Source organism: Heptranchias perlo, chromosome 3 (assembly GCF_035084215.1).
Source record: "Heptranchias perlo isolate sHepPer1 chromosome 3, sHepPer1.hap1, whole genome shotgun sequence".
In the NCBI taxonomy this organism is placed as follows: Eukaryota; Metazoa; Chordata; class Chondrichthyes; order Hexanchiformes; family Hexanchidae; genus Heptranchias; species Heptranchias perlo.
In genome coordinates, this window is record NC_090327.1 from 46167555 (window position 1) to 46193676 (window position 26122).

General features: G+C 39.9%; 2 protein-coding genes across 8 annotated transcripts in view; one reads left to right on the forward strand and one right to left on the reverse strand.

The window, feature by feature from the left end:
• decr1 (2,4-dienoyl CoA reductase 1, mitochondrial) overlaps positions 1-10445 on the reverse strand; it is a 40814-nt gene extending 30369 nt beyond the window's left edge. Inside the window, exons 1-3 of one of the 2 annotated variants that reach the window (XM_067979440.1) lie at positions 10275-10445; positions 4973-5175; positions 2399-2456 (exon numbers count right to left, since the gene is read on the reverse strand). In XM_067979440.1, the coding sequence (XP_067835541.1) occupies positions 2399-2456; positions 4973-5175; positions 10275-10358 (345 nt within the window). In that variant the 5' untranslated portion in view covers positions 10359-10445. The remainder of the gene's footprint in view (positions 1-2398; positions 2457-4972; positions 5176-10274) is intronic. The other variant, XM_067979432.1, reaches the window with a different exon arrangement.
• Positions 10446-10482: 37 nt separating this feature from the next.
• nbn (nibrin) overlaps positions 10483-26122 on the forward strand; it is a 54488-nt gene continuing 38848 nt past the window's right edge. For all 6 annotated transcript variants that reach the window (XM_067979398.1, XM_067979416.1, XM_067979412.1 and 3 more), the window contains exons 1-9: positions 10483-10582; positions 13267-13400; positions 16382-16530; positions 17723-17882; positions 19245-19348; positions 21366-21483; positions 23791-23978; positions 24660-24757; positions 25361-25502. In XM_067979398.1, coding sequence (XP_067835499.1) covers positions 10549-10582; positions 13267-13400; positions 16382-16530; positions 17723-17882; positions 19245-19348; positions 21366-21483; positions 23791-23978; positions 24660-24757; positions 25361-25502 — 1127 coding nt within the window. In that variant the 5' untranslated portion in view covers positions 10483-10548. The remainder of the gene's footprint in view (positions 10583-13266; positions 13401-16381; positions 16531-17722; positions 17883-19244; positions 19349-21365; positions 21484-23790; positions 23979-24659; positions 24758-25360; positions 25503-26122) is intronic.

The window sequence follows — 26122 nt, forward strand, 5'->3', positions numbered from 1 at the left end:
TTTGCCCCTCTTATTCCCTTTTTTAGATTTCCTCTGTACTTTCTATATTCAGCCTGCTTCTCTACTGTATTATGAACCTAACATTCGTCATAAGCCTCCTTTTTCTGTTTCATTTCAATTTCTATATCTATAGTCATCCAGGGAGCTCCAGCTGTGGATGCCCTTCCTCTCACCCTCGTAGGGATGTGTCTACTCTTTACTCGAACCAACTCCTCCTTGAAGGCCTCCTATTGTTCAATTACTGTTTTGCCTACCAATTTTTGATTGCAATGCACCTGGGCAAGGTCCCTTTTTAACTCACTGAAATTTGCCCTCCTCCAGTTAAGCATTTTCACATTTGATTGTTCCTTGTCCTTTTCCATAACTATTCTAAACCTAATGATATTATGATCACTGTTTCCCAAATGCTCCCCCACTTAAACATACTCCGTCTGTCCCACTTCATTCCCCAGAACTAGATCCAGCACTGTTTCCTCCCTGGTTGGGCTCGAAACACACTGTTCCAGAAAGTTCTCGAACACATTTCAGGAATTCCTCCTCCCCTCTTTGCCCTTTACACTTGTTACTGTCCCAGTCTATATTGGGATAATTGAAGTCCCTCATTATCACTACTCTATAGTTCACTATTTAACTGTACCCAGAAGGGGAAGCAGAGAACATCAGAGAAAAAAATATTTAAAAAGGACTTCTTGCTAAATTTACTTTATGGTAGGTTGTGGAATGCTACACTGGGAAAGATTGTGAGGTCACCACAGTTCAACAACATGAAAAATACTGGCATTCAAAGCTCTAGGTTATGTAGACAGACTATAGTGAAGGTATCCTCTGTTCAATATTTGTAGGAAAATCATAAATACGTCCTTTATACATGTAACTTATGATTTCACAACAAATAACAGAAAATAATTCCCCCCTCCTGGATGTGAAATCTTCATTAGTTAGCAATTAAACAGATTCTCAGTTTGAAAAGTTTGAGATACATGAAAATGACAAATTGAAGCCAATTCTAAAAGAGGGAATACTTGAATTTTGGAGGGCTGTGCTATGTCAAGTATCCAAACATTTGGACCACTGCGTCTCATCTGATTTCAATGCCCAATTTCACCTGTAGTATGAGTCTCCTCTCTACTCTGACTAATGTTCAGGTCAGAGTTGTTACGCTCATGTAGAACTTTGTACAAAGTAGATTTCTAGACAATAAGAGTAACAGAGTATGACAAAGTTAAATTGATTCCTATGCCTGACTGCACCTTGTCTAATACAAGTGTACTTTTTTTGTAGCTACAATGAGAATATCACTGATCATACTAGTATATTACTACTAATAGTGGCGTGTATTTTTTTACATTGCAAAAACTTCAACCGATGACTAGATTTTTGTTGTCATACCATTCAAAAAAGAAAAACTGTGCTGCACTTTACATTAAAAATTATCTACAGCTGTACACCCAGTAATATTTTATAGCATTTCTACTCTGAGGAAGGAATTGGGCTCATAATAACACAGTAAATGTTACAGCATGTTAGTACTCAGCTGAGAAGTGAAGCTGGGGCCACTGTAAAATGCAGAACTAAAGTACCTTTGGCTAACAACTAAACTTAATAAATGTGCATCTGTGACTGTCCTCAAAAATTATATTCAAAAAAATGTTGAAAACATATAATTTGTGAGCTTTGCCCAGAGTATTCATTTATATCAGATTTTAAAAATGAATGAAATTTATAATGATTTTAGAAGTACAAAGCTCAAAAAATATGATTGAATTTACTCATATTTGATCATATAACTTGGTCTACACAAATTTTGGGCAGCTGTTAAGTTGGTTTGATGTGTTTCCCAAACTTCAGAGGCTAGAAATTTGAAAGCTGCTACAAAAAAACTCAGCATGTGCACACATTTGAGGACAGTCACAGATGCAAGTTTATTAAGTTTAACCATTAAGATCATAACCACTGCTCCCATTTTTTCAGACAGGAGGTGCTGGTAATGGTTCTGCTGTTGCCATTTACAGCTCCTCTAGACCCATCTTTTGTTTCTTTACTTTTCCCATCATCACCCTCCTTGCCTTGCACCATCATTCCTTTTGTTATTTAATCACTCCTGCTCTCCACCCAATCAGAGACCTTCCCTTTTGTTCTTTCCTCTCCTCCCTCCCCCCTTTCCCTGGCTCTGTACTTGCTTAAAAACTGTTTAATCTTCAACTTCTTCCAGTTCTGACGAAAGGTCATCGACCTGAAACGTTAACTGTTTCTTTCTCCACAGATGCTGCCTGACTTGCTGACTATTTCCAGCATTTTCTGTTTTTATTTCAGATTTCCCACATCCACAGTATTTTGCTTTTCATTAAGTTTAATTGTTAGTCTAAGGTACTTTTAAATTCAAGCTAAAACAGATTACCTTGTTTCCAGTTTGCAAGGAGATTTCTTCTGCCGTCTGCTTCAAAACATCCAGCTTTCTGGAAAGCAGATTTTTTTATTTAAGCAATTTATTTTTGATTATTTTGCAATTGTAGAATACTTCTGTTTCATTGGAAGCCTCTTATGTTTAATACAAAGGTTTAGGCTTTTAAATACCTCAACTATCAACTGCTCACTCATTGCCATGCCTCCATCTTTGATACCGAGCAAAATATTCACGATCTCCCATTCTGGTTGTCCCTCTGCTGCCATCCTACCTTCACTTCCTCAGGTTCAAGGGGCGCAAACTTAAGTATATCTGGCATACAACTGGCCTTGCCATCCATCGCCAGATCTGGCTTGACCACATCAAGAGCTAATGGGCCTCGGTCTTCTTTGCCAAAACTGTCCACTATATTAGGATCATTATGGAGGACAAAGATCATCCTGGCTCCTTTCATGACCACCAACTGCCTCCTTAAATCCTTCTCCACTGCCCCTCCACTCTTACATCTAAGTGTGAAGAGTTTATGGATTTCTTTGTCTCCAAGATAAAGTCCATCCATTCAATTATTTCTCCTGCTTCATCAAATCTCCACTCTAAGATTTGAGCACATAACCTAGGCACATCAGTGCAATAATGAGGGAGTTCTGCGTTGTCAGAGGTGCCATCTTACGAATGAGATATCAAACCAAGGCCCCATCAAGTAGCTATAAAAGAACCCATGGCACTATTTGAACAGGAGTAGGGGAGTTCTCCCAGTGTCCTCGTCAACATTTATCCCTCAACGACCACCACCAAAATAGATTAACAAGTCATCTATCTCATTGCTGTTTTTGAAGCCTCACTTATGCAAATTGGTTGCTGTGTTTGCCTACAAGAATGACACTTCCAAAGTAATAAATTTTTTGTTAAAACACTTGGGAGTCCTGGGGATACAACAACGCAATATAAATGCAAGTTCGTTTCTTCCTTCACCCCATCCATTAGGCTATACCTTTCTCCAGTTCCATCCCACCCTCAACTTGAACCCTCATCCCTCTCTAGTTTCTCCCCCATCTTTCCTCCCCTGCCCTCTCTAAGCTTTTCTCTTCCATGCGACCTACTTCTGCTCCCCATTATCACTAAACTCCTGATCATCCAACTTTCCTTCTGGGCTCCCAATTTAGCCGATAATGTAAATGGTTCCCTCTTTTCAGATATTGTCCCTCAACCTTTCAAAACAACCATCATCAAAAAAAACACCCTGAGCCCCTCTGTTCTACTTATTATTCCATCTCCAACCTCACTTTCCCTTTCAAAGTCCTTGAATGTGTTGTTACCTTCCGTGTTACCCCTGCTTGTCTGACATCCAGTATTGGATGAGTCGTAACTTCCTCCAGCTAAACACTGATAAGACCAAAGCCATTGTATTTAGCCCCTGCCACATCCTCACCACTGACTCCATCTTTCCTCCCACAACCAATGTCTCAGATTGAACCAGACTGTTCACAACCTCGATCTCATGTTCAGCCATGAGCTAATCTTCCAAATCCATATCTTATCCATCATAAAGACAGCCTACATTCCCCTCCATAACATCACCCACGTCTGTCCATCTGCTGCTGAAACCTTAATTTGTGCCTTTGTCACCTCCAGATCTGATTATTTCAGTGCTTTTCCCATCAGGCCTCCCATCCTCCACCCTTCATAAATTATAGCTCATCCAAAATTCTGCTGCCAGGAATCCTATCCCAAGCCAAGTTCCACATTTCCATCACACCCATTCTTGCTGACCTATATTGGTTCATGGTTCTCCAAGTCGCCAGCATCTCAAATTTAAAACTCTCATCATGGTGTTCAAATCTCTCCATAGCCTCAACCCTCCCTATCTCTGTGGACTCCTCCAGGTCTACAACTCCCCCCACCCCGAACTCCCCATTCCTCTGACCATGGCCGCTTGTGCTCCGCCTCTTTCACCCACCATTGATGGCCATGGATTCAGCTGCCCAGGCTCCACTTTATAGAGCTCTCGCTCCTCCATTAAGACTTTCCTTAAAACCCAACTCTTTTGACTATGCTTTTGGTCTCATCTAACTTCTACTTCTTTGACTTAGCAGCCATTTTTCTTATACCTATGTTAAGCAATTTGAGGCATTTTTCTACATTAAAGCCGCTATATAAACGCAAGTGGTCGTTGCTGTTAAACACCTGTATTTGTAGCAAGGCTGCAGGCTTAAAACTGCCAGAACATACTGCCACAGGGAGCAATAAAGGAGACCTTCCTTCCCACATCCCTGAACAATACCAGCAAAACAGCTTCAGCTCCAAGTCCAAAAATCTTCGCGAGGTACATACTGACATCAGTACATTTGTTCAGTTAAAGCAACACAAAATTATAATACTAAACGATCTTTTCATTGATTCAATTTAGTATAGTTACCTTTAAACATGTATTGCAATGATCTGCTCAAACTTTGACTGATTTTTATTTACCTTAAGTGGATAACTGGAAAAAGGCAGCTTTGACTACAATGTACTGCACATAAGCAAAATTAAAGAAAAGCTTTGGCTAAACACACCTTATCTACTTACCTACTCGCAATAACACATTCAGCACCCAGAGAGGACAGAGCAGTTGTCATTCCTTTCCCAAGTCCAGTACCTCCACCAGTGATAAAGGCAACTTTACCCTTAAATGTTCCAGAAGGCAACATCAGTGTTTGCATTTGAGGGAGCAGCACTGCTTGAGCAGGGCCATTGCTTTGGTGCAACACCTTTGTTTCTTGACTGAAAAACTGGAGACAAAAATAGAATACTAACAATCACCAGCTATCTTCAGACAACAGCATTTTACATTACTAATAAAAGCATCATTTATTCAGGCATTTCACCAGTATCATCTGTTGTTGCTTAATGATTGATGCAACCAGCATAATTTTCAATAATAAGTCTGGTTATTCCTACTATTATTCATAGAATCTTAAACAAAAAACTTATCCCTGGAGTTCACACCAGTTTTCATGCCTGATGCAGTGTGGACTTTACAACTTAGGAATACAAATACAGTGGGAACCACAGTTTTCAAAGGTAATTACTCCAGGAACTAAAATCTCAACTCCAATACAGATTAGCCAGTAATTTCCACAGGGATTCTCCTAATCTCCCATTGTAACTTCAGTGGAAGATCGCAGAAACCCCAGGGGAATGGCGTAAATTGACATTCACACTGTTTCTCTGGAGTTTCCACCGAAGTTACAGGAGATTGGGATCAGAAATTATATCCCATTGCAAATGTCAACTTTTTGATGACATGTTCTTTTTTAAAATAGTTTTTTCAAACATTTACATGTAGACACAAATTTGTGAAGCCATTATATACTTTGATTTCACAGCCCTTCCTCAGGATGAGCAACATGGTGATGCATATACCAAGAGCATGGTGATGGAGAAAGGAGAGTTGTTTGATCTTAGTCCTTGAGCTACACTTGGGATGGGGAGACACACAGGCCATTAGACTGCTGTTGACCTATTTATCTCTCCAAGATTGTTCTATCATGAAGCAATTTTGTCTCATGCTCTTCCACGGGCCCAGAGACCTGAGCTCCAGGGATAGGCACCTGCCTGTTCTTCAAACATTCAGATCAACCATTGTCCTATAAGTATTTCATCATTAGCTATGGAAAGATTCATAAATGCAGCTGTATGGAACAACACTATGATTTTACCAGTGACAATTCCAAACCAGTCAAACAGTACTCATTTTTTGATGTCAGTCATTCTTATAAAACTTCTTGTGCTTATAAATGGGCCTTCATTGGGTGTCAATGTTCCTGATTGCTGCAGATGCTATAAACCTGAAAAAAAAGTTGGAAACACCCAGCAGACCAGGCAGCATCTGTTGAAAAGCAGAAGTCAGTTAGTCAATATTTTAGGTCAAAAGCCTTTAAGAGGGAACTAAATTAGAGTGAGTGAGGTAAATGGAGAAACTGACATTGCCCAGTGTCACACCAGCAGTTCTCAATAAAAGGATCGAGAGATCAGAGGCCAGAGCGAAGGGTCCAGGTGGATTGGGAAGGCTAAAGGCAGGGAAGCGGGTTAGACGTGAGGGGGGAGCCTTCTTTTGACCTGAAACATCAACTGACTGACTCGTGTTTCTCCAAAAATGCTGCCTGGCATGCTGGGTGTTTCCAACTTTTTCTGTTTTGTTCACAATGTTGTCACTGTTGTAATAAGGAAACATTGAATGTAAAATGCTTTGGGACGTCCTGAGGTCGTGAAAGGCGCTATATAACTACAGGTCTTTTCCTTTATCAGGCTAGGTGTGAAATGAACCATTTCTTCAAACTTTAGACCAATCCTTCCGGTTACGAGTTTCCCAATTGTCCTCGAGGGTGAGTTCACTAGTGCTGTGGGGGAGGGTTTAAACTAATTTGGCAAGGGGGTGGGCACCAGGATGTAGCATTGGAAAGGTGCACAAAGGATTGGGAGAGACAGATAGCACTAGAATAAAAAATAGTACAGTATTAGATGGGATCAGACTAAGAGAATACGAGAAGGTTCAAGATAGGTTTAGAGTGCATGTGTGTAAGCACACGAAGCGTGGTAAGTAAGCTTGGTGAGATGCAGACGTCAGTAGTCACATTGGAATATGATGTAGTGGCGATAAGGGAGATCTAGCTCAAAAAAGGGCAGGATTGGGTACTAAATATTCCTGGATACGATATGTTCAGGAAAGATAGGGAAGGAAAAAAAGGTGGGGGTGGCAGTATTGATTAAGGAGAATATTGCAATGCTGGAGAGGATGTCCTTGAGGGGTCAAGGCAGAATCTATTTGGTTAGAGTTAAGAAACAATAGAGGTACCATTACACTACTGGGTGCATTCTATAGGCCACCAATTAGTGGGAAGGATATAGAGGAGCAAATTTGCAGGGATATACAGAGAGATGCAAGGACTATAGAGTAGTGATAATGGGGGACTTCAAATATCCTAATATAGACTGGGATAGTAATAGTATAAAGGACAAAGAGGGGGAGGAATTTCTGGTGTGTTCAGGAGAACTTTCTTGATCAGTATGTTTCCAGCCCATTGTTGGATCTGGTTCTGGGGAATGAGGTGGGTCAAGTGGAGCAAGTGTCAGTGAGGGAACATTTAGGGAACAGTGATTATAGTGCCAGATGGTACAGATTAGTTATGGAAAAGGACAAGGAGCAACCTAGAGTAAAAACACTTATTTGGAGGAGGGCCAATTTCAATGGGCTGAGAACAGATCTGGCCCGGGTAAACTGGAATCAAAGATTGGCAGGCAAAACTGTGATCGAACAATGGGCGGCCTTTAAAGTGGAGATGGTTCGGGTACAGTCTAGGTACATTCCCATGGGGGGAAAGGTAGGGCAACCAAAGGCAGTGTGCCCTGGATGACTAAAGAGAAGCAGAAAATGGGGGGGTGGGGGGCGCATATGACAGATGTCAGGTTGATAATACAAGTGAGAACCAGGCTGAATACTGAAAGTAGAGAAGTGAAAAAGGAAATAAGAGGGGCAAAGAGTATGAGAACAGACTGGCAGCTAACTTAAAAGGGAATCCAAAAGTCTTCTATAGGCACATAAATAGTAAACAGGTTGTAAGAGGAGGGATGGGGGCGATTAGGGACCAAAAAGGAGATCTATGCACGGAGGCAGAAGGCATAGCTGAGGAACTAAATGAGTACTTTGCATCTGTCTTTACCAAGGAAGAAGATTCTGCCAAAATCATAGTAAAAGAGGAGGTAGTTGAGATACTGGATGGGCTCAAAATTGATAAAGAGGAGATATTAGAAGGGCTGGCTGTACTTAAAGTAGATAAGTCACTTGGTCTGGATGGAATGCATCCTAGGTTGCTGAGGGAAGTATGGGAGGAAATTGCAGAGGAGCTGGCCATAATCTTCCAATCATCCTTAGATACAGGGGTGGTTCCAGAGGACTGCAGAATTGCAAATGTTACACCCTCATTCTAAAAAGGGTGTAAGATTAAACCCGGCAACTACAGGCCAGTCAGTTTAACCTCGGTGTTGGGGAATCTTTTAGAAACGATAATCTGGGACAAAATTAACAGTCACTTGGACAAGTGTGGATTAATAAAGGAAAGCCAGCATGGATTTGTTAAAGGCAAATCATGTTTAACTAACTTGATTGAGTTTTTTGATGAGGTAAGAGAAGGTTGATGAGGGCAATGTGGTTGATATTGTGTATATGGACTTTCAAAAGGCATTTGATGAAGTACCACATAACAGGCTTGTCATCAAAATGAAAGCCCATGGAATAAAAGGGGCAGTGGCAGCATGGATATGAAAGTGGCTAAGTGACAGGAAACAGAAAGTACTGGTTAACAGTTGTTTTGTGGACTGGAGGAAGGTGTTCCCCAGGGGTTGGTAATAGGACTACTGCTTTTTTTTGATAGATATTAATGACTTGGACTTGGGTGTACAGGACACAATTTCAAAATTTGCAGGTGACACAAAACTTGGAAGTGTAGTAAACAGTGAGGAGGATGGTAATAATAGACTTTAAGAGGACATAGACAAGCTGGTAGAATGGGTGGACACATGGCAGATGAAATTTAACACAGATAAGTGCAAAGTGATACATTTTGGTAGGAAGAACAAGGAGGCAATATAAACTAAAATGATACAATGCTATAGGAGGTGAGGAACTGAGAGACCTGGGGATATATCTTTGAAGGTGTCAAGACAGATTGAGAAAGTGGTTAAAAAAGCATACAGATGGGATCCTGGGTTTTATAAATAGGCACAGAGTACAAAAGCAAGGAAGTTACATTGAACTTTATAAAACAGTGGTTTGGCCACAAGTGAAGTATTGTATTCAAATCTGGGCACTGCACTTTAGGAAAGATGTGAAGGTCCAAGAGAGAGTGCAGAAAAGATTTACTAGAATAGTTTCAGGGATGAGGGACTTCAGTTATGTGGCTAGACTAGAGAAGCTGGGGTTGGTCTTTTTAGAGCAGAGAAAGTTGAGTAAAAACAGAAAATGCTGGAAAGGCTCAGCAAGTGAGGCAGCATCTGTGGAGAAAGAGTTAACATTTCAGGTCAAAGACCTTTCCTCAGAACTGGCAGATGTTAAAGTTTTTACACAAGTTGAGAGGAGATATGATAGTAGTTTAAGATCATGACAGGTTTAGATAAAGTAAATAAAGAGAAACTGTTGCCATTGGCAGAAGGATAGAGAACCAGAGGACACAAATGTAAGGTGATTGACAAAAGAATGAAATGCAACATGAGGTAAAACTTTTTTACAATCAAGTATTTATGATCTGGACTGTGCTGCCTGAAAAGGTGGTGGAAGCAGATTCAAAAAGGAATTGAATACTTGGAGAAAAAATTTGTAGGGCTTCAGGGAAAGAACAGGGGAATGAGACTAAAGGGTGATTTAATTGGAGGTTTTTTAAATTTAAGGGATCTAGATAGAGTGGACAAGAAAGACCTATTTCCCTTGGGCAGTAGGTCAATAACCAGGGGGCATGGATTTAATGTAATTGGTAGAAGGATTAGAGGGGAGCTGAGGAAAAATGTTTTCACCAAGGGAGGGGGGGCTGGAACTCACTACCTGAAAGGTTGGCTGAGGCAGAATCTCTCATCACTTTTAAAAAGTAGCTGGATATGCACTTGAAGTGTACAAGGCTACAGATCAAGTGGTGGAAAGTGGGATTACGCTGCTCTTTTTCAACCGGCAGAGACACTTTGAGCCTGATGGTCTCCTTCAGTGCCATAATTGTTTCTATGTTTCTAACTAGATTCTTACAAAGATCCGGCATGAACTCAATGGGCCGAATGCCCTCCTTCTGTGCTACACATTCTACAAATACCCCCAATTCATGAAGACACGTTCTCAGCACCTCACCCGCTCATTTATAGTGAACCGAGACTGCATCACAGTAAATCTGCGCCACAATCTCGACAACTTCCGACCTACACAAACCGCCATTCCTGCTCCAAACTCGATTCAAATTCCCCGAACTTTATTAACAATCCCGCAAGACAGCTGCCCCTCTCTCGCTCTCTCTCTCTCCGCGCGTGCGCGCGCTGTTCCTCCGCCGCTCCATGGTGATCACGTGGGGTGTGGTTGCGATGACGCAGGCGCGGAGCTTGGTTCCGTGAGTCGGAGCGTGTTGGTGATGTGGGTGTTGAAGCCGTTAGTGTCGGGTGGAGGTACTTTTACGGCCTCGGATTGTTCGCTTGTAGTTTTTCACCAGTGTTAAGGTCCCGACGGTTTTTGATGCACGAGTAACGCCCGCGCGTTGTTTTCACCCTGTGATGGTCGGGCACCAACTAACCGGAGTGGTGATCCGGTCAGGGGGCGCGGGGCGGCGCGGCGCGGCGCGGGCTGCAGACCCGCTGGACCAGCACCTTGTGTCTGGGCCATGCCTTCTCAGCTGAATGTGTGGCTGGAGGGAAGGAGGATGGGGACGTTGAAAGACCACGTTTGACTGGCTGCACAGGAAGGACAAACTCTATCGGGCACTAATGAGCTGCAACCGATGGGATGGAGAGACGTATCCTAGAGACTATGGGATAAGAGTTTGGAATAAGGACAGTGAAAGGGCTAAAGTAGTACACTCAAGGGGTGTTGTGGAGGGGTATATTATGGAGCAGATAGAGATGTTAAAAATAGTGAAGGAAAATACAAGAAAAAATGGTATGAGTGGTGCAGGGTTGCCGTATTTTTATATTAATGTACAAAGCATTAGAAATAAAGGAAGGGAATTAGATGCACTAGTTGGAATGTAGGAATATGATTTTATGTCCTTGATGGAAACTTAACTTCAGCCAAGGGCAGTACTGAAAATCAAATATTCTTGCTGTAAATTTTTCAGAAGTTGAGAAGTTGGAGCATGGAATGCTTTGCCACCAGGTGCGATTGAGGCTGAGACCATTGCATCTTTTAAGGGAAAATTGGATAAAAATTTGAAACAAAAGAAGATACAAAGTTATGGAGTGAGAGCTGGATAGTGGGATTAGTTTTGGATTGCTTAAGCAAAGAGCCAGCAGTGATGCAATGGGCAGAATGGTTGCCCTTTGTGTTGTAAACATTATGGGAGTGCCTGATGCTGATAGTTGGTGCCTCAAAGTTTTCCATTCCCCAGCACTGACATCCATCACCTTGATTAGTGCAAAAAAGAAATAAGTTGTAGACCCCTAAATAAATGGAAATAAATTGATCATGAGGTTTGTAGGCAATTTATAAAGGTTGTGGTAGTAGCAGAGTTGTAATAATAAAGGAATGTCCAATAAGGAAGGATGGGGTGCTCGATCTGGTTCTGGGTAATGAAGCAGGTCAAAGTAAACAACCTGAAGGTGGGAGAAACTTAGGAAATGATGAACATGAACTAATTAGGTTCAAGTTGAAAAAGATACAGAAAAAGAGTTGTCGATAAAGCTGTTGGAGTAGAAATTAGCTAACTTCAGTGGAATTAAAGTGGACCTAGCTGAGATTAAACAGTTGGGGGAAAAAATGGCAGATCCAATGGCAAAATAGCCGTGAGATATTTAAATCTGAGTTGTCTAAGGTATAGGTTAAATACATTCCAACTAGGAATAAGAGGGGCACATCAAAGACAGGTTCAATTAATAAATAGATTAGAAAAATAAAGTTGCATTTATTTGGCACTGTATCATTTCTCAGGGCAACACAAATACATCCAATCATTTATTTTTTAAAGCTTAGTTATTGTTATGCAAGTAAATGTAGCAGCCAATTTGCACAAAGCTAGATCCCACAAACAGCAAATAAGATGGACAGCCAGCTGATCTGTTTTTAGTGATGTTGGTTGAAGAAAAATGTTGGCCAGGATACCAAGAGCTGTCTGCTCTTTGCATAGTACTTTGGGATCATTTAGGCAGACAGCGCCTCACTTTAATGTCTTGTATGATGGACGGCATCTCTGACAATGCAGTACTCCATCAGTATTGCATTTAGCATCGGCCTAGTTTTTTGTCCTCAGGTCTGACACCTGTAATGTGCTTTTTTGAAAACCACATGATAACTATAGTGGGGCTAATAGTGAAGAAAACAGAAATGCAAAAAATATTATTACAAATGACAATCAAGGAGACAAAGACTGGTTAATGTAAAGAGATAAGAGCTTTTTTTTTATAAGCACATAAATGTAGAAATAGTGATAGGACTGGGACCACTTGGCGACAAAGGAAAGATGGACTTGCTTAATAATTGTTTGACTTCAGTATTTACAGTGGAAGGCAAAAGTGAAATTGCAGGAGTACTTGAGGAGAATATGAAAGAGCCACTACTGGTGAAAGAAGTTCAAAAAGAAATTGGATTAAAATGGTTAATGGGACTGAAAGTAGAAAAGTCACCAATCCAATGATTTTATCAAATATAACAAAAATTATAATGAAATGTGTTGGGTAAAGAATTTTTATAATGTAATGTGCTTTTTGTGCTCACAATTTCTTTTTTAAAAATGAGGGATTAAATTGCTGACCATAAATCCAACAGTTTTTTAATTTGATTTTTGGAATGTAGGCAACACTGATAAAGCAATATTTATTGCCCATTCCTAGGTGCCCTGAGGTTATTAATAGTCAATCATGTAATCTAGGACTGGAGTCACATATAGGCCAGATTATGGTGTTACCAGAAACTACTATTGTTGAAGAAAATTCTTTCTTTATTTCTGCTGAATGCATTTCTTCCAAGAATTTAAGTGCAACCAATAATCTTGATAATTTCTGAGTGTTCACAGCTATAGTCAGTATTTTTCAGCGTTATTAAGGCCGTCCTTCTACTTGACGTATTTGAATAAATTGATGTTCTCTGTAAACTTAGATTTCACTTCAGTTTTTTTGTTCCTATTAATATTTTCTTGTTGCAGAAGAGCCCTACTATTTTTTGGTTGGTGTAGATTATGTTGTTGGACGTAAGAACTGTGCAATACTTCTACGTGATGATCAATCCATTAGTCGGTCACATGCTGTACTTTCAGTCAGTCACCCTGCTGCAAATCTGGTGAGAAATCAGTTTTGAATTTTACTTTTGTGGAATTCAATGGTACTACTTTCTTCTTGTTACAATATTAACTCGCTACTTGCAATTTTTTTTCCTTCCTTGCATTATAGCCTCCACTTCGGTCACTAATTGTCAATGTTATTGAGTTTGAATTAAAAATAATCATTCATTTGACACTTACTGTGAAAGTACAAATACAGCTTGCATGTGACTTTGTTTAAAAAGAAAAAAAATGGCTTCTAAAATATTGGATCCAAGTGGGCCAGACAAAATTATTAATTTAATATAGATTAAGAATTATACTAATCTAACGGGAATGTGTTTCATTTTTAAGATGTCATTTGCATTGTGTACAGCCAAAATAAAATACATATTAACATTCCCATTATTATTGAGCACCCAAATGTACGTTTACGGCTCCTTTTGCTGGCCATGGACATTTAGGACTTTTCAGTTTTGGTTGCCACTGGTTGACGTTTGAAACATTAGATTTTATTTTCTACCACCATTCTCCTATCTTTTCCTTCTGCAATTTTCTCTGTGGAATACTGTGTATCTATTCTTGATCTGCAGTGATTAAATACCCGAAGAATTGTGCTTTTGGGAGGGGATAGGCATAACAGTGCACATCTTGGTGGATTTGTAAAGACAGACAAGATTGTCTGATGTAGAAGGTGGAGGCCTGAACAAAACATTCATGAATAAATAATATTGTAGTTAGGTAATCTAAAATTACATTTGCTGCAATGTGTAGGAAATGACGCCAAAAAATGCAGTTTTTCATTTCAGCGCATAACAAAACTAGATAAACAAAAGCACTAGCATTAACAAAAAATCCCTTGTAGCTGTGGTGAGCATCTTTATGAATTAGGAAATTTGACATTCCGCTATGGTAGTAAAATGACGAATGTACTAGGTTTTCAAATTGATACGTTAGATTTGAAAAACTGTTAGAAAACTGCTGTGGGTAAAGGACATGTTTCTTTGCCACTTGTGGAAAATCAGTAGAAATGTGTTATCCCTAGAGACTATGGGGGGAATTTTAACCCCCCCCCCCAGGACAATTGGGGTGGGGAGGGGAAGGGTTAAATTCTTAAAAATGTGAAACATGACCCCAAACTGTTGTGAACGCGGCTACTTCCGGTTTAACCAGGGCATTTTGGGGGAGCTGCAAGTAACCTGCTCACGAGAGGTGGCTCAGTAATTTTAATATGTTAATGTGGCTGCGTGCCTCAAACTCCAGCAACCATTTAGATTTAATTGCTGCGGGCCAGATATCGTAGGGCTCGGTAAACCCGGCAGCAAAAGGGAGGCGAGAACTGCTGGATCTAGCAGGTAAGTGATTTTGCGGCACTGCTTCTGAGCCAGGAGGAGCTGGTGCTGCCCAGTGGTCCACCACCCCCCACTGCCCCAGCCAAAACAAAGCTGCCATGATCAGCCAACCCCCGCGCGGCGATCCGGTCGTCTCCGCGGTCTCCAGGCCGCCGCCCCCTCTGCCGTGATCTGATGCCAACACGCAATCTCCCCCTCCCTCCTCAAATGAGAGGTCATGCCGTTAAATTCGGCAGGACCTCCACATTCTCCGTATTTCTGGGTTTCCCGACCGCTAAAAGTTGCCCCTGCTCACTTCCCATAAGTATCGGGGCCTATGCCTCCTGTTATTCGATGCAGGTAACAAGTGTAACCTAAGTCTGTGGCTTTTAACAGCCAAGAACAGGTGGGTTGTTAGTGGGCGGTTTGTAAATATAGTTGAATTCTTCAGCGGGAATGCATCCCGGATCCAGTGCGCCCACTTCCGGGCTTAACAGAGATGTGTTAGGATACACGCGCGCAACAGAAACCCAGAAGTTCCGTCTGCACTTAAAGCCGGCGAGCTGATACTTAAAGGGGCAATGTACATCATTGTGATAATAGAGGCACTTAAATTTTTGTGCATTAGAAATGTAAAATGAATTTAACCGTACCTATTTGGGTTCCCATTGTTTCTGATTCACGTCAGGTGAAAGCAGGCGAGAAGGGCTGGATCTGTGAGGTGAGTGCTTTTATTGTACTGCTTGTGGCCAGGAGCAGGAGTGCTTCATCCAGGCCTAATAAGCTAACTTGGCATGACAGGACCCCCATGATTGGCCTCCCCCCCCCCAATTTTTATCGTGTCCAGTGCCTAGTGGTCCGTCCGGTTTTATTCTTATCGTGACTTTTTTTAGCGCGATTTTACAACTGAGTGGCTTGCTAGGCCATTTCAGAGGGCAATTAGGAATCAACCACATTGCTGTGGGTCTGGAGTCACATTTAGGCCAGACCGGGTAAGGACGGCAGGTTTCCTTCCCTAAAGGGGATTAGTGAACCAGATGGGTTTTTACGATAATCCGGTAGTTTCGTGGCCACCATTACTGATACTAGTATTTTAATTCCAGATTTTATTTAATTAATTGAATTTAAATTCCTCAACTGCCGTGGCGGGATTTGAACTCATGACTCTGGATTACTAGTCCAGTAACATAACCACTATGCTGTCAATAGTTCCCATTTGTAAGGTCACAACTTCATGATGTTAGATTTGGAGAAACTCAGTACAAAGTGTCTGGTTCAAACCAACAGTCCAACATGGTAACAAACGGAACACTAGTAATTGTACCGCTATCACACTTGAGACATTGAGAGCTTACAGAGAAATTCAGTAATATATACTCTTATTATTTAAAAGTCTTCATAACATCATAAATCCATCAGATTGCGATATATACATGTCAATTGCATTTGTGGTTTACATTAAAAAAAAAAGTGAACAGATTTTAGTTTGTTATCCCAATAGCATTGCTACTTTCAACAAAACAGAATCACGACACCCAATAATTATTGTATATAGAGTAGTGTACCACAACCATAGCAACTAGCTTAATAGCTGACTATTTGTTCTTAGCAACGGAAGATCTTAATGATGAATGTTTAGCATTCTAATTTTATTTCTTGTTTCTTTAAAGACACAAATTGCCAAAACCTCTCTACTGACATTAACAGATACTTCAAAATATGGAACCTTTGTAAATGAGGAGCGCTTACATATCCACAGCCCGAGGATCTTGAAGTCAGGAGAACTGGTCACATTTGGACTTTTTCAAAGTAAATTCAGGTAATCATTTTCTGCCTTTTTATCAAAGTTTGACTGAAAATTATCGTGATTAGTATTTGAAATTGGTGCCCCCTGTTTTATTGAGAGTGCCATATTTTGGACTGCACAACAGTTCTATTGAACCCAGGAGTATTTAAAAGAGAAAATTAAAATCAATCCTGCTGGCCAGAGCTTTGTATTATTTCCTTTCCCCTCCCTCCCATGGCATTCTTTGGGAGAACTCCTTGTTCTTCTTCAAGTGTCCTGGCCAACGTTCATCCTCAATCAGTACCACCAAAATATATCATCCGGTTCTGATGGAGGGCCATCAACCTGAAACGTTAACTCTTTCTTTCTCCACAGATGTTGCCTGACTTGCTGAGTATTTCCAGCATTTTCTGTTTTTATTTCAGATTTCCAGCATCTACAGTATTTTGCTTTTGTTTTATATTATCCGGTCATTTATCTCAATTTCTGTTTGTGGGACCTTGCTTATTGCAAATTGGCTGCTGCATTTTCAATAGTTAATGAAACCCTACAACTTCATTTACTGGTTCTCAATTCCTGTAGTAAATTCTGCCATCATCTAGAAGTTTCCATGTGATGACAGAATGTATCTACAAGCTGCTTAATGGCAATCTGTTATCGTGCTAAATCCACATATTTTTGAATTGGAGTGATGCCCCCTTGTGAGAAAAAAGATAAAATATCTTATTTTCTTTCAGCGACAGGATTTAGTGGAAAAAGCAGCAAGTGCTTTTCATTTATAGAAAAGGTCCAGTTTAACTTTAGAAGAACAAGCTTCCTGATCTGGAAAAGTTGAAAGATAGTTTTCAATTATACTGAAACTGAATATCTACCTTTCAGTTCTACAAAATTATCTGTCACTTGCTGGATGGAGGGAATAATAATTAAAGTATGTTATGCATAAATGAGTTTTGTGGGCCTGACTCACCTGTGATTTCTTTACTAGGAAATCACATGACCTATTGTGTTTTTTTGTTTATACCACACATTGACTGATTTAGAGATTTTAAGTATTTCTTTAAAGAAATTATTGTGATGATATAGCTTCAATGTGAGGCAGTCAGTCGCATAGAAGTTGGTGAGTTCAATGTGGATGCTTCAGCTACTACTAACTTGATTTTTCTGTCTATTAAAATGTCCCATTTATACTTCTGCAATGTAATAAATACAATTTTTCCCCCTTCAGAGTAGAATATGAACCCCTGATTCTATGCTCTTCCTGTTTGGATGGGCCAGGAAAAACCATACTGAACCAGTCAGTTCAACACCTTGGCGGTCATGTTAGCAACAGTTGGACAGAGGATAACACTCACCTTGTCATGTCATCAGTAAAGGTCACTGTGAAGGTCAGTTGAATGGAATAAAGCAAAATATTGTTTCACTTTGCCAAGTTTTGTAGAAGACTTTGTCTGCCAAGATTTGAAACCATGCCAGCTGCAAATGACTGAGCACATTGTCTTAGCTACAAATACAATTCTTCATTTTTAGTTTTAAACATTTTTTAAAAAATGAAATTCCTGGATTTTGAAATTACAGCTAATCAGTTTCTACTAACCCAATTAGTCTTTTGAGAGTTCGAAAAGTTGGTTTGATGTGCCACTTTTATCTGTATAAGGAAATGTCCGGTATGATCTACAGCATTTTCTCTTATCTTCTCTTCAGTACATCATTGAAAATATTTCTAACTCTAATGGGAAAACAATTAAGATATTACTTTTTTTTAAAAACTGGATTTTTGCCCAGAAACAAAACTATTTTTTCCTGCTGATTTTCATTTTGGTTTATTTTTTAAACATAAATTGAAAAGTTTCCAGGAAATTCATTTTTAAAAATCTAATTGCAATTCAGACCAATCTATGTGCGTTTTTTTTTAAAGTGTTGGTATGTTATGGTGGAGAGAGAGGTCTGCTTTTTCTGGATTGATTATTTTCAGATGTCCTGAGTAGTTTTTCATTGCAAGCTCATCTACATGGTGTTTGATTGCTTGCGGTCCTACATTGGCTCCCGGTCCAGCAACGCTTCGATTTTAAAATTCTTATCCTTGTTTTCAAATCCTTTCATGGTCTCGCCCCTTCTTATCTTTGTAACCTCCTTCATCTCTACAATCCTCCGAGATTTCTGCGCTCCTCCAATTCTGACCTCTTGCCCATCCCAGATTTTCTTCACTCCACCTTTGGTGGCTGTGCCTTCAGCTGCCAAGGCCCGAAGTTCTGGAATTCCCAACCCTAAACTTCTCTGCCTCTTTACCTCTCTCTCTTCCTTTAAGACACTCCTTAAAACCTACCTCTTTGACCAAGCTTTTGATCACCTGTCCTAATGTCTCTATTAAGTGTCAAATTTTGTTAGATCGCTCCTGTGAAGTGCCTTGGGAAGTGTTACTACATTAAAGGCACTATATAAATGCAAGTTGTCTTTGGTTGGTACATTGCCGATTCTGTTATTTGTTGCTGTTTTATAAATACAAAATGTAAGCTAGTCTGGTGCAAATATTTTCCAGTATGTTTGAATTATGTTGGGAAAATATGCATTAAATCAAGACTTAGCTATACATACATAAAATAGATTTGGGGGGGAAAATTTAATTTCTTTGAATATCTGTGCCTATTTTTACAAAGGGATAAACTGCAGATTATGTGACTGATCATGGATTGGTTTAGCTGATATGAGCCAATTGTAATAATATCTCCATATCTTTTCTCTCCTATAAGACTATATGTGCAATGATCTGTTGTCGGCCCATAGTAAAACCAGAATTCTTTGCCAGTCTTACTGAGGCAATCCGGAATAGACAACATCTTCCTAGCCCAGAAAGGTAACAGAAATTTGTTGGTTTCCTTAAAATATTAATTTTAATCCCGTTATACAAAGAGCTATTTCAGTCTTCTCAAAATACACTTTTGTATAATATATACAAGTACAAAAATGTGCCATCAATTTGAAATAATGGTTAGAAATTGAGAAACATAGAGAACAAAAGAAAATGTTCATCATGGAACAGAGAATTAGCCCTTTACTACTTGGTGTTGCAATGCTACTGCAATTAGCAAATTGATAATGAAAATGTTCAATTATAAGCTGAAAAGGAAAACTAATCAAGCAACATAAACACACTGTTGTCCATTGTATTTTTTTAATTCATGATTTTAGGAAATATTTTATAACCTATTGTATATTAGAAACTGTTTATGGTTGCAAGCTTCCAAATATATTACACCTGTAAGTTGGGATGTGAGTATAACATTTCATGTCATAATATTATAAGACGGCCACCTGAACCAAAAAAAAATTCAGGTAAGAAAGTGCAGACCACCTTAAAAATAAGCAAGATGACGTACCAAAAAATTAATGGGAAAATAACTGAGGAAGAGATAAAAGGAACCCACGGCAGGCCACGATTAAACGAGGTTTGCAGTAAGACAGCAACTGGAACATTACCTCTCCAGACATAGCTGCAATCTAAACATGCATTAGAAAGAAGCTTTAGAAGAACAATAACGAATGAGCGCTATCCGTAAATCAGAGCGAATCATCCGACCACCAAGAAGAGAAGAATAAGCATGTTCTTTGATCATTTTACCTTACAATGAGAAACAGTTTGAAACTGAAAACCCACAGCTGAGGAAAATATTTGCGCACTGGACCCCCTCTGCTGAGACAAAAACTAAGCTCTGAGCATCCCCAATCATGATGCATTGATACATCTCCAGGCAAGATCCCCCTTGCCTTGCAGCTGATGCAACAATCGCCTCGAACCTCCCCCCCCACCCCCCCAGCTGAGGCCAAGTGAAGCACCAGCAACCACCCCCACCAACGTTAATGAGGAAACCTCCACCCCCAGCATTCGTACACTGGAACCCTGTCCCCCTTAACCCTTAATCATTCGCAATTGTCCTCTGCCCTACTCCCCGATGCAGTGTTGACTCCTGTCTCACTCTCCTCCTCACCCTTGCCCTGTCCTCTTCCCCTTTGCCTCTTTTCTGCCCCATTCCCCATCTTTGCCCTCCTCTCCCCTCCTTGTTTTCCCCACCCCTCATTCTCTCCCCCTCTATAGAACAAATCATCTTTAGGATCATCAAATAATTACATATTTAAAATTTTCAGAATCTTTGCAGAGATTCTCTAATGAAAAACAAAGTTCCTTTTTATTTCATGCTGCTGCAATAGCTAATTCTTACCCCAATAGGATATTGGCAAGCCAAATAAATGTAGAAGAAGAAATTTAGTGCTGGGCTTCAACCAAGCAACCAAAATAGTAATGTGGTACATTATCATATAATTCATTGCATAATATTGGGAGCAGTGATTTTTCTGTAATTTCTCAGCTGCCATTGAAATTAGTTGAGATGGGGCCTGAGTCTCGTCTCACAGCCTAAAGGTTTCTTTAGTTTGTTTCCCAATAAGAAAACAAAATAATGAAACATTTTATTGTAATTTTCAGCTGATTTTGTTACGCTGCATTTTGCCACTAAGCCTTACAAAATGCTGTTTCCATTTTGGATAGGTGAGGATTTTGATTGGCTTTTGGTTAGCTTAGGGAATGAAACAACAAATCAATCCAATATCTTGCAGGCAGCAATTTATATGATGCAAGCTTCTGAGGGCATTGTATGACAGAATTGGAAATTATATACTCGTTCATGAAATTCAATATAAAATTGAACTGTGCCTGAACAAGTAACAGCTTCAGAAACCTTCAATTTTTTTTTGATCAGTTAAAAAAATAACATCATGTGTTGTATGTAAATAGACTTGCAGGCAAACAAATTCTTTTTTCATTCTAAACTTTGTGGTGAAACAAAAAATGATGATATAAATTTTGTTCCTGGCAGTTTTTCTCCACCTATTGATGAGCCTAGTATCAGGCCTGGAGAGCTGGATATTACAGTAAAACCAGAAAGAAAATCGATTTTTAGAGGCAAAACATTCATCTTTTTAAATGAAAAGCAGGTAATAGGTTGTTTCTATTCTAAATGCCGCTAAGATAGTATCAGCTGTAATGGTGACTTCAGATTACTAGTGTAAACATTTTCCCAGATTAAAAATGTTTGTGTGTGAATTATAATGCAAAGAGAAAATATTTTTAAGTAAAATTAACTGTACTTCCAGTGTAAAGTTGTGACACTTTTTTTTAATAACCTTTAAGAGTATTCTCCCACTACTCACTAGTGGGGGCGAAATTTCTTGCAAGAGCATAATCGGCAAGTTACGCCAAACTTTACCTTCGTTTTCCGCCGATCTTGCCAATGACAACTTACACGGAAATTTCCAGTGAACCTCATTTGCAAGAATCTGTTTTTTAAAAAAAAGTGTTGTTTCAGTGTTACCAATGGGGACTCGAGCTGAGCCCGCTCGAAGCACCGCCCCATCCGAACGCACAATGCTCTGGCTCCAGCACTCTGGATTGCCTGGTTGAACCTCCCCATTATGTCCGGGCTCAGACCTTCCCTCAAGGCTAAGTTGTGCAGAGCAAAAGAACAAGAGTAGGTCGTTCAGCCCCTCAAGTCTGCTCCACCATTTAATTAGATCATGGCTGATGTGTACCACAATCCTATTTACCTGTGTAGCTCAATATCCCTTGATACCCTAACAAAAATCAATTGATCGCAGTCTTGAAGCACAGCAGACCTTGGCTCTCTTCGCCACCCTTTCCAGCGAGAATTGCAGCACACCTTTAGACCTGGCCAGGCGCCTGAAGCGGCTCTTGAGAGACCCAAGGGTACTGTCAACCACCTACCTGGTGACTGCATGGGCATGGTTGTATCACTCCATTGCTGCATTCTGCAGTACCCAAAGTGGTGTCATCAATTATGGCTTCAAGGGATATGCCCCGTCGCCGAGGATGCAGTTGTGAACTCGCCTCTCCTGTCCAAACAAGCATGCGATGGTGGTGCGCTATCAGTGCATCATGGTAGCTCCCTGCAGCTGGGGGTTCACGTGCAAAATGCGCTGCCAGGCGTCGCAGGCTATCTGCACATTGAGTGAATGGAAACGTTTTCGTTTGATGTAACTTCCAGGGTTCTCATTGAGAGTTTTGAGTGGCACATGTGTCGCATCCATCTCCCTTTGCACTCTGGGAAAACCAGTGAGCCAGTAAAATTGTATGGCCCTCTTTGTTCTGCTGCGTATTTGTTGAACTAGAGCCTTGTGGAAGAGATTGTCAGTAACCTGCCAACTGCAGGCCCTCCCAGCTCCCTGGGCCAGGCCAAGCATTCATGCCCTTCCTGGGCCCACAAAAATGAGCCACAGCAGTTTTTGTCCTGTTTTTGGAGCAGCTTGTAGGACTGCTGGTTTGGCCACTTAAAGATTAGTTCCATTTGGACAGAGCGTGCAAAATTTCATTGAGGTCTTACAGGTGGTGTCGGTCCTGGATTTTCATATTTAAGTAGGCGCCTTGTCTGTTTTGGGCGGGAACGCCGCTTGCCTGTTTCCCAATCTGCTCTAAAATCAAGGCAGGCTGGACGTCAGCAGGAATGGGACGGTAAGTGCTGCACTGCAATTATCGGCTTGCTACCGCCCTGTACCTGTCCGAAAACGAGGATGAAAATCGATCCCATAATATTTGTATTTCCATTGATATGACATTATTTTCACCACTAATTTGTAGTTAAGTGGAAATACTCTTGGCTTGCATTGTAACAAACTTTTAACATACCGTCTACTCATAATTCAAAGTCACTTAATTCAAATTATTGGATCATATAGCACAGAAGGAGTCCATTTAGCCCATCATGTCAGTGCCGGCTCTTTGAAAGAGCTATCCAATTAGTCCCGCTCCCTTGCTTTTTCCCCATACCCCAGCAAATTTCTCCTTTTCAAGTATATATCCAATTCCCTTTTGAAAGTTACTATTGAATCTGCTTCCACCACCCTTTCAGGTAGTGCATTCCAGATCATAACAACTCGCTCCGTTTTTTTAAAAAAATTCTCATTTCCCCCCTGAATTCTTTTCCAATCATCTTAAACCTGTGTCCTGGTTACCGACCCACCTGCCAGTGGAAACAGTTTCTCTTTTATTGAATGATCTGATCATTCAAAATTTTTTAACACTACATTTTTACTTTCCTGTTATTTCCATTGCTTAATTCAATGACTAGATAATTCATTATTTAGCTCTAAGCATGGCTTTGATTTATGAGTAGCAGACTACATTTTATTTAACAAAAATATCACATCTAGTGTAATCAGGTTCCCACCGGCAGTTTATACCATTGCATCTCTGACTGCTATTAACTATACATATGACTCGTCTTGCAGCACAAGAGGCTGAGTTCGGCTCTAACTTTTGGAGGAGGAAACGCTAAACTTTTAGATAATAGTGGCTCAAATATGTCGCTCCTTGAAACACCAGGAAGCTGTGTCGTTGATGTTGGGGTGTCCGATTCTCAGCCTATGTCATATTCAGCAGAAAAATGGATTGAGCCAGTGATGCAAACTTTGCAACGGTACATAACCGATCTTTATACAGAATATATTAGTTATTAGATAACAGTGCATAGGCAGTATCAATTCAATGGCCACAGGTGATTTTTGAGTTTAGAACTGATTTTTTTAGTATCTTTATGTACATTATTTTCAGAAAATATACCCACTGTATTTTAGATGTGTTAAGGAATAACATTTTGTTAAATCTATCCATTGTAAAATAAAGTGAAAAGGACTAGTGGCTATGGTACTGGACTTGCAACCCAGAGGTCCTGAGATCAAATCACACCATGACAAGTTGTGAAATTGAATTTAATAAACCTGGTAATTTGTGGACCACCCCTAGAAAAATTACCATGAAAGTTGCCAGATTGCTGGGGGTGGGGGGGGACAACCCAACTGGTTCACTAATGTCCTTCAGGGAAGGGGACCTGCCACCCCTCTATCCAGTCTGCTTTACACTTGACTCCATTCCTACAAGATGTGGTTGATTCTTAATGCCACCTAAAGTGGCCTAGAAAACTACTTAGTTGTAAAACAGCCACTACAATATCATAACAATAAGAATTATCCACTTAAAACCCGAGTATGGATTTGTCTGTAACTTGGCTCTTCAAATACTAGAGTGCTTTCATTTGTTCATTGTTGGCTATCATTTTGGTGGTTCATTTATTAACCAAAATGTTTTCTGTTTTGATTAGAAAAGGACTGCGTACTATTCCTGAGGCAGAAATTGGTTTAGCAGTAATTCACAACTCAACAGATATTTATTGTAACCCTCACAGAAAGCCTGATCTTGGTAAGTATATAAAGTATGTCACTAGTATGTTGTTATGTCTTATTCAGACTTGAGTTTTAATGAGAAAAATACATGGTGCGAGGATACAGTACATTCTGACATTTGAATATTTCTTCTGTAACTAAATAAAATTATATGCATCATAACTGATCTTAATTGTCACTGGGTCAAAATTCTGGAATCCCCTACTTAACGCCATCCTAGGAGCACCATCAGTATAAGGACTATAGCAGTTCATTAAGGCTCATATGCTTATTACAGTTAAAATTTCTGAAGAATAATACTAGGGACCAAGGATGCAAGTTTCCTTATATATCCATTCTGGTTTTACCTTTTTGAAGAGGTGAATTATTTAGCTTTTTTTTTAAAAGTCTAGCTGAGCTGAGAAGGCTATATTTATTATCTATTCCTAGTTGTCCTGGAAAGATAGTGGTGGGTTTACTTGATTCACTGCAGTCCTAGTGCTGCTGGTACTGTCATATGGTGTTCAGTAGGGAAAGTTGTGTTATCTTTTTTCATGCAAAGCATTTTAGGGGCTGTGTACGTTATTTTACTATAAACATGATTTGAAAAAATGAGATTTTCTTACACATTTCTTTTTAGAAACTTACTCTTCTTCAAGAACAACAATTCCAGGTCCCACACTTTCTCAAAGCGTGGACATGGTCGACATGACTGCCCCAGATTTCTCACAAGTTACTGCATATGTACCAGACACACAACCATCACAAGAACACAGTACAGGGTAAATAAAGAAAGAACTCGCTTTTATATCGTGCCTTTTATAGAGTAAGTATAAACTAGATGTATGCCACATAATTGTAGGTGTGTATGTTCCACATGCCAACCATTCTGTCAGGGGTGGGGTTGGGGAGGAGAGTTCTCTTTATGCTCCAACCTTGTTCAAGGTTTGTGAATTTTGTATTTATGTCCCATGTTCATTGTTCAAGATAACTGGCTTTGTTATTTAACCTTATTTATGCTTTTCATTACTTTAAAGACTAACATCATGTCTTCCTTTTTCTCCAGTGCAAATAAATTTATTTATCTTCATAACCTAATCCCCTAAATCCAGGTATCATCCTAGTTGTTCTTCTTTGAATTCTAACGTACCTATATCTTTGAGGTAGAGTGACTAAAACTGTGCGCTATACTCTAGAATTAGCCTCACCTTTGATCAGTGTAACTTGTTCTGATTGATCTCTGGTTGTTCCCGGTATCTGATTTGGCTCATTGGTAACTGCTTCGCACTGCTTTCAGTATATGATGAATGATAACTCCAAAATCCTTTTACTTTTTAGCCTTTGTTAGTGGAGACACTTTCATGTCTTACAGATGTTTACTCCTTACTTGTTCTTAACTGCT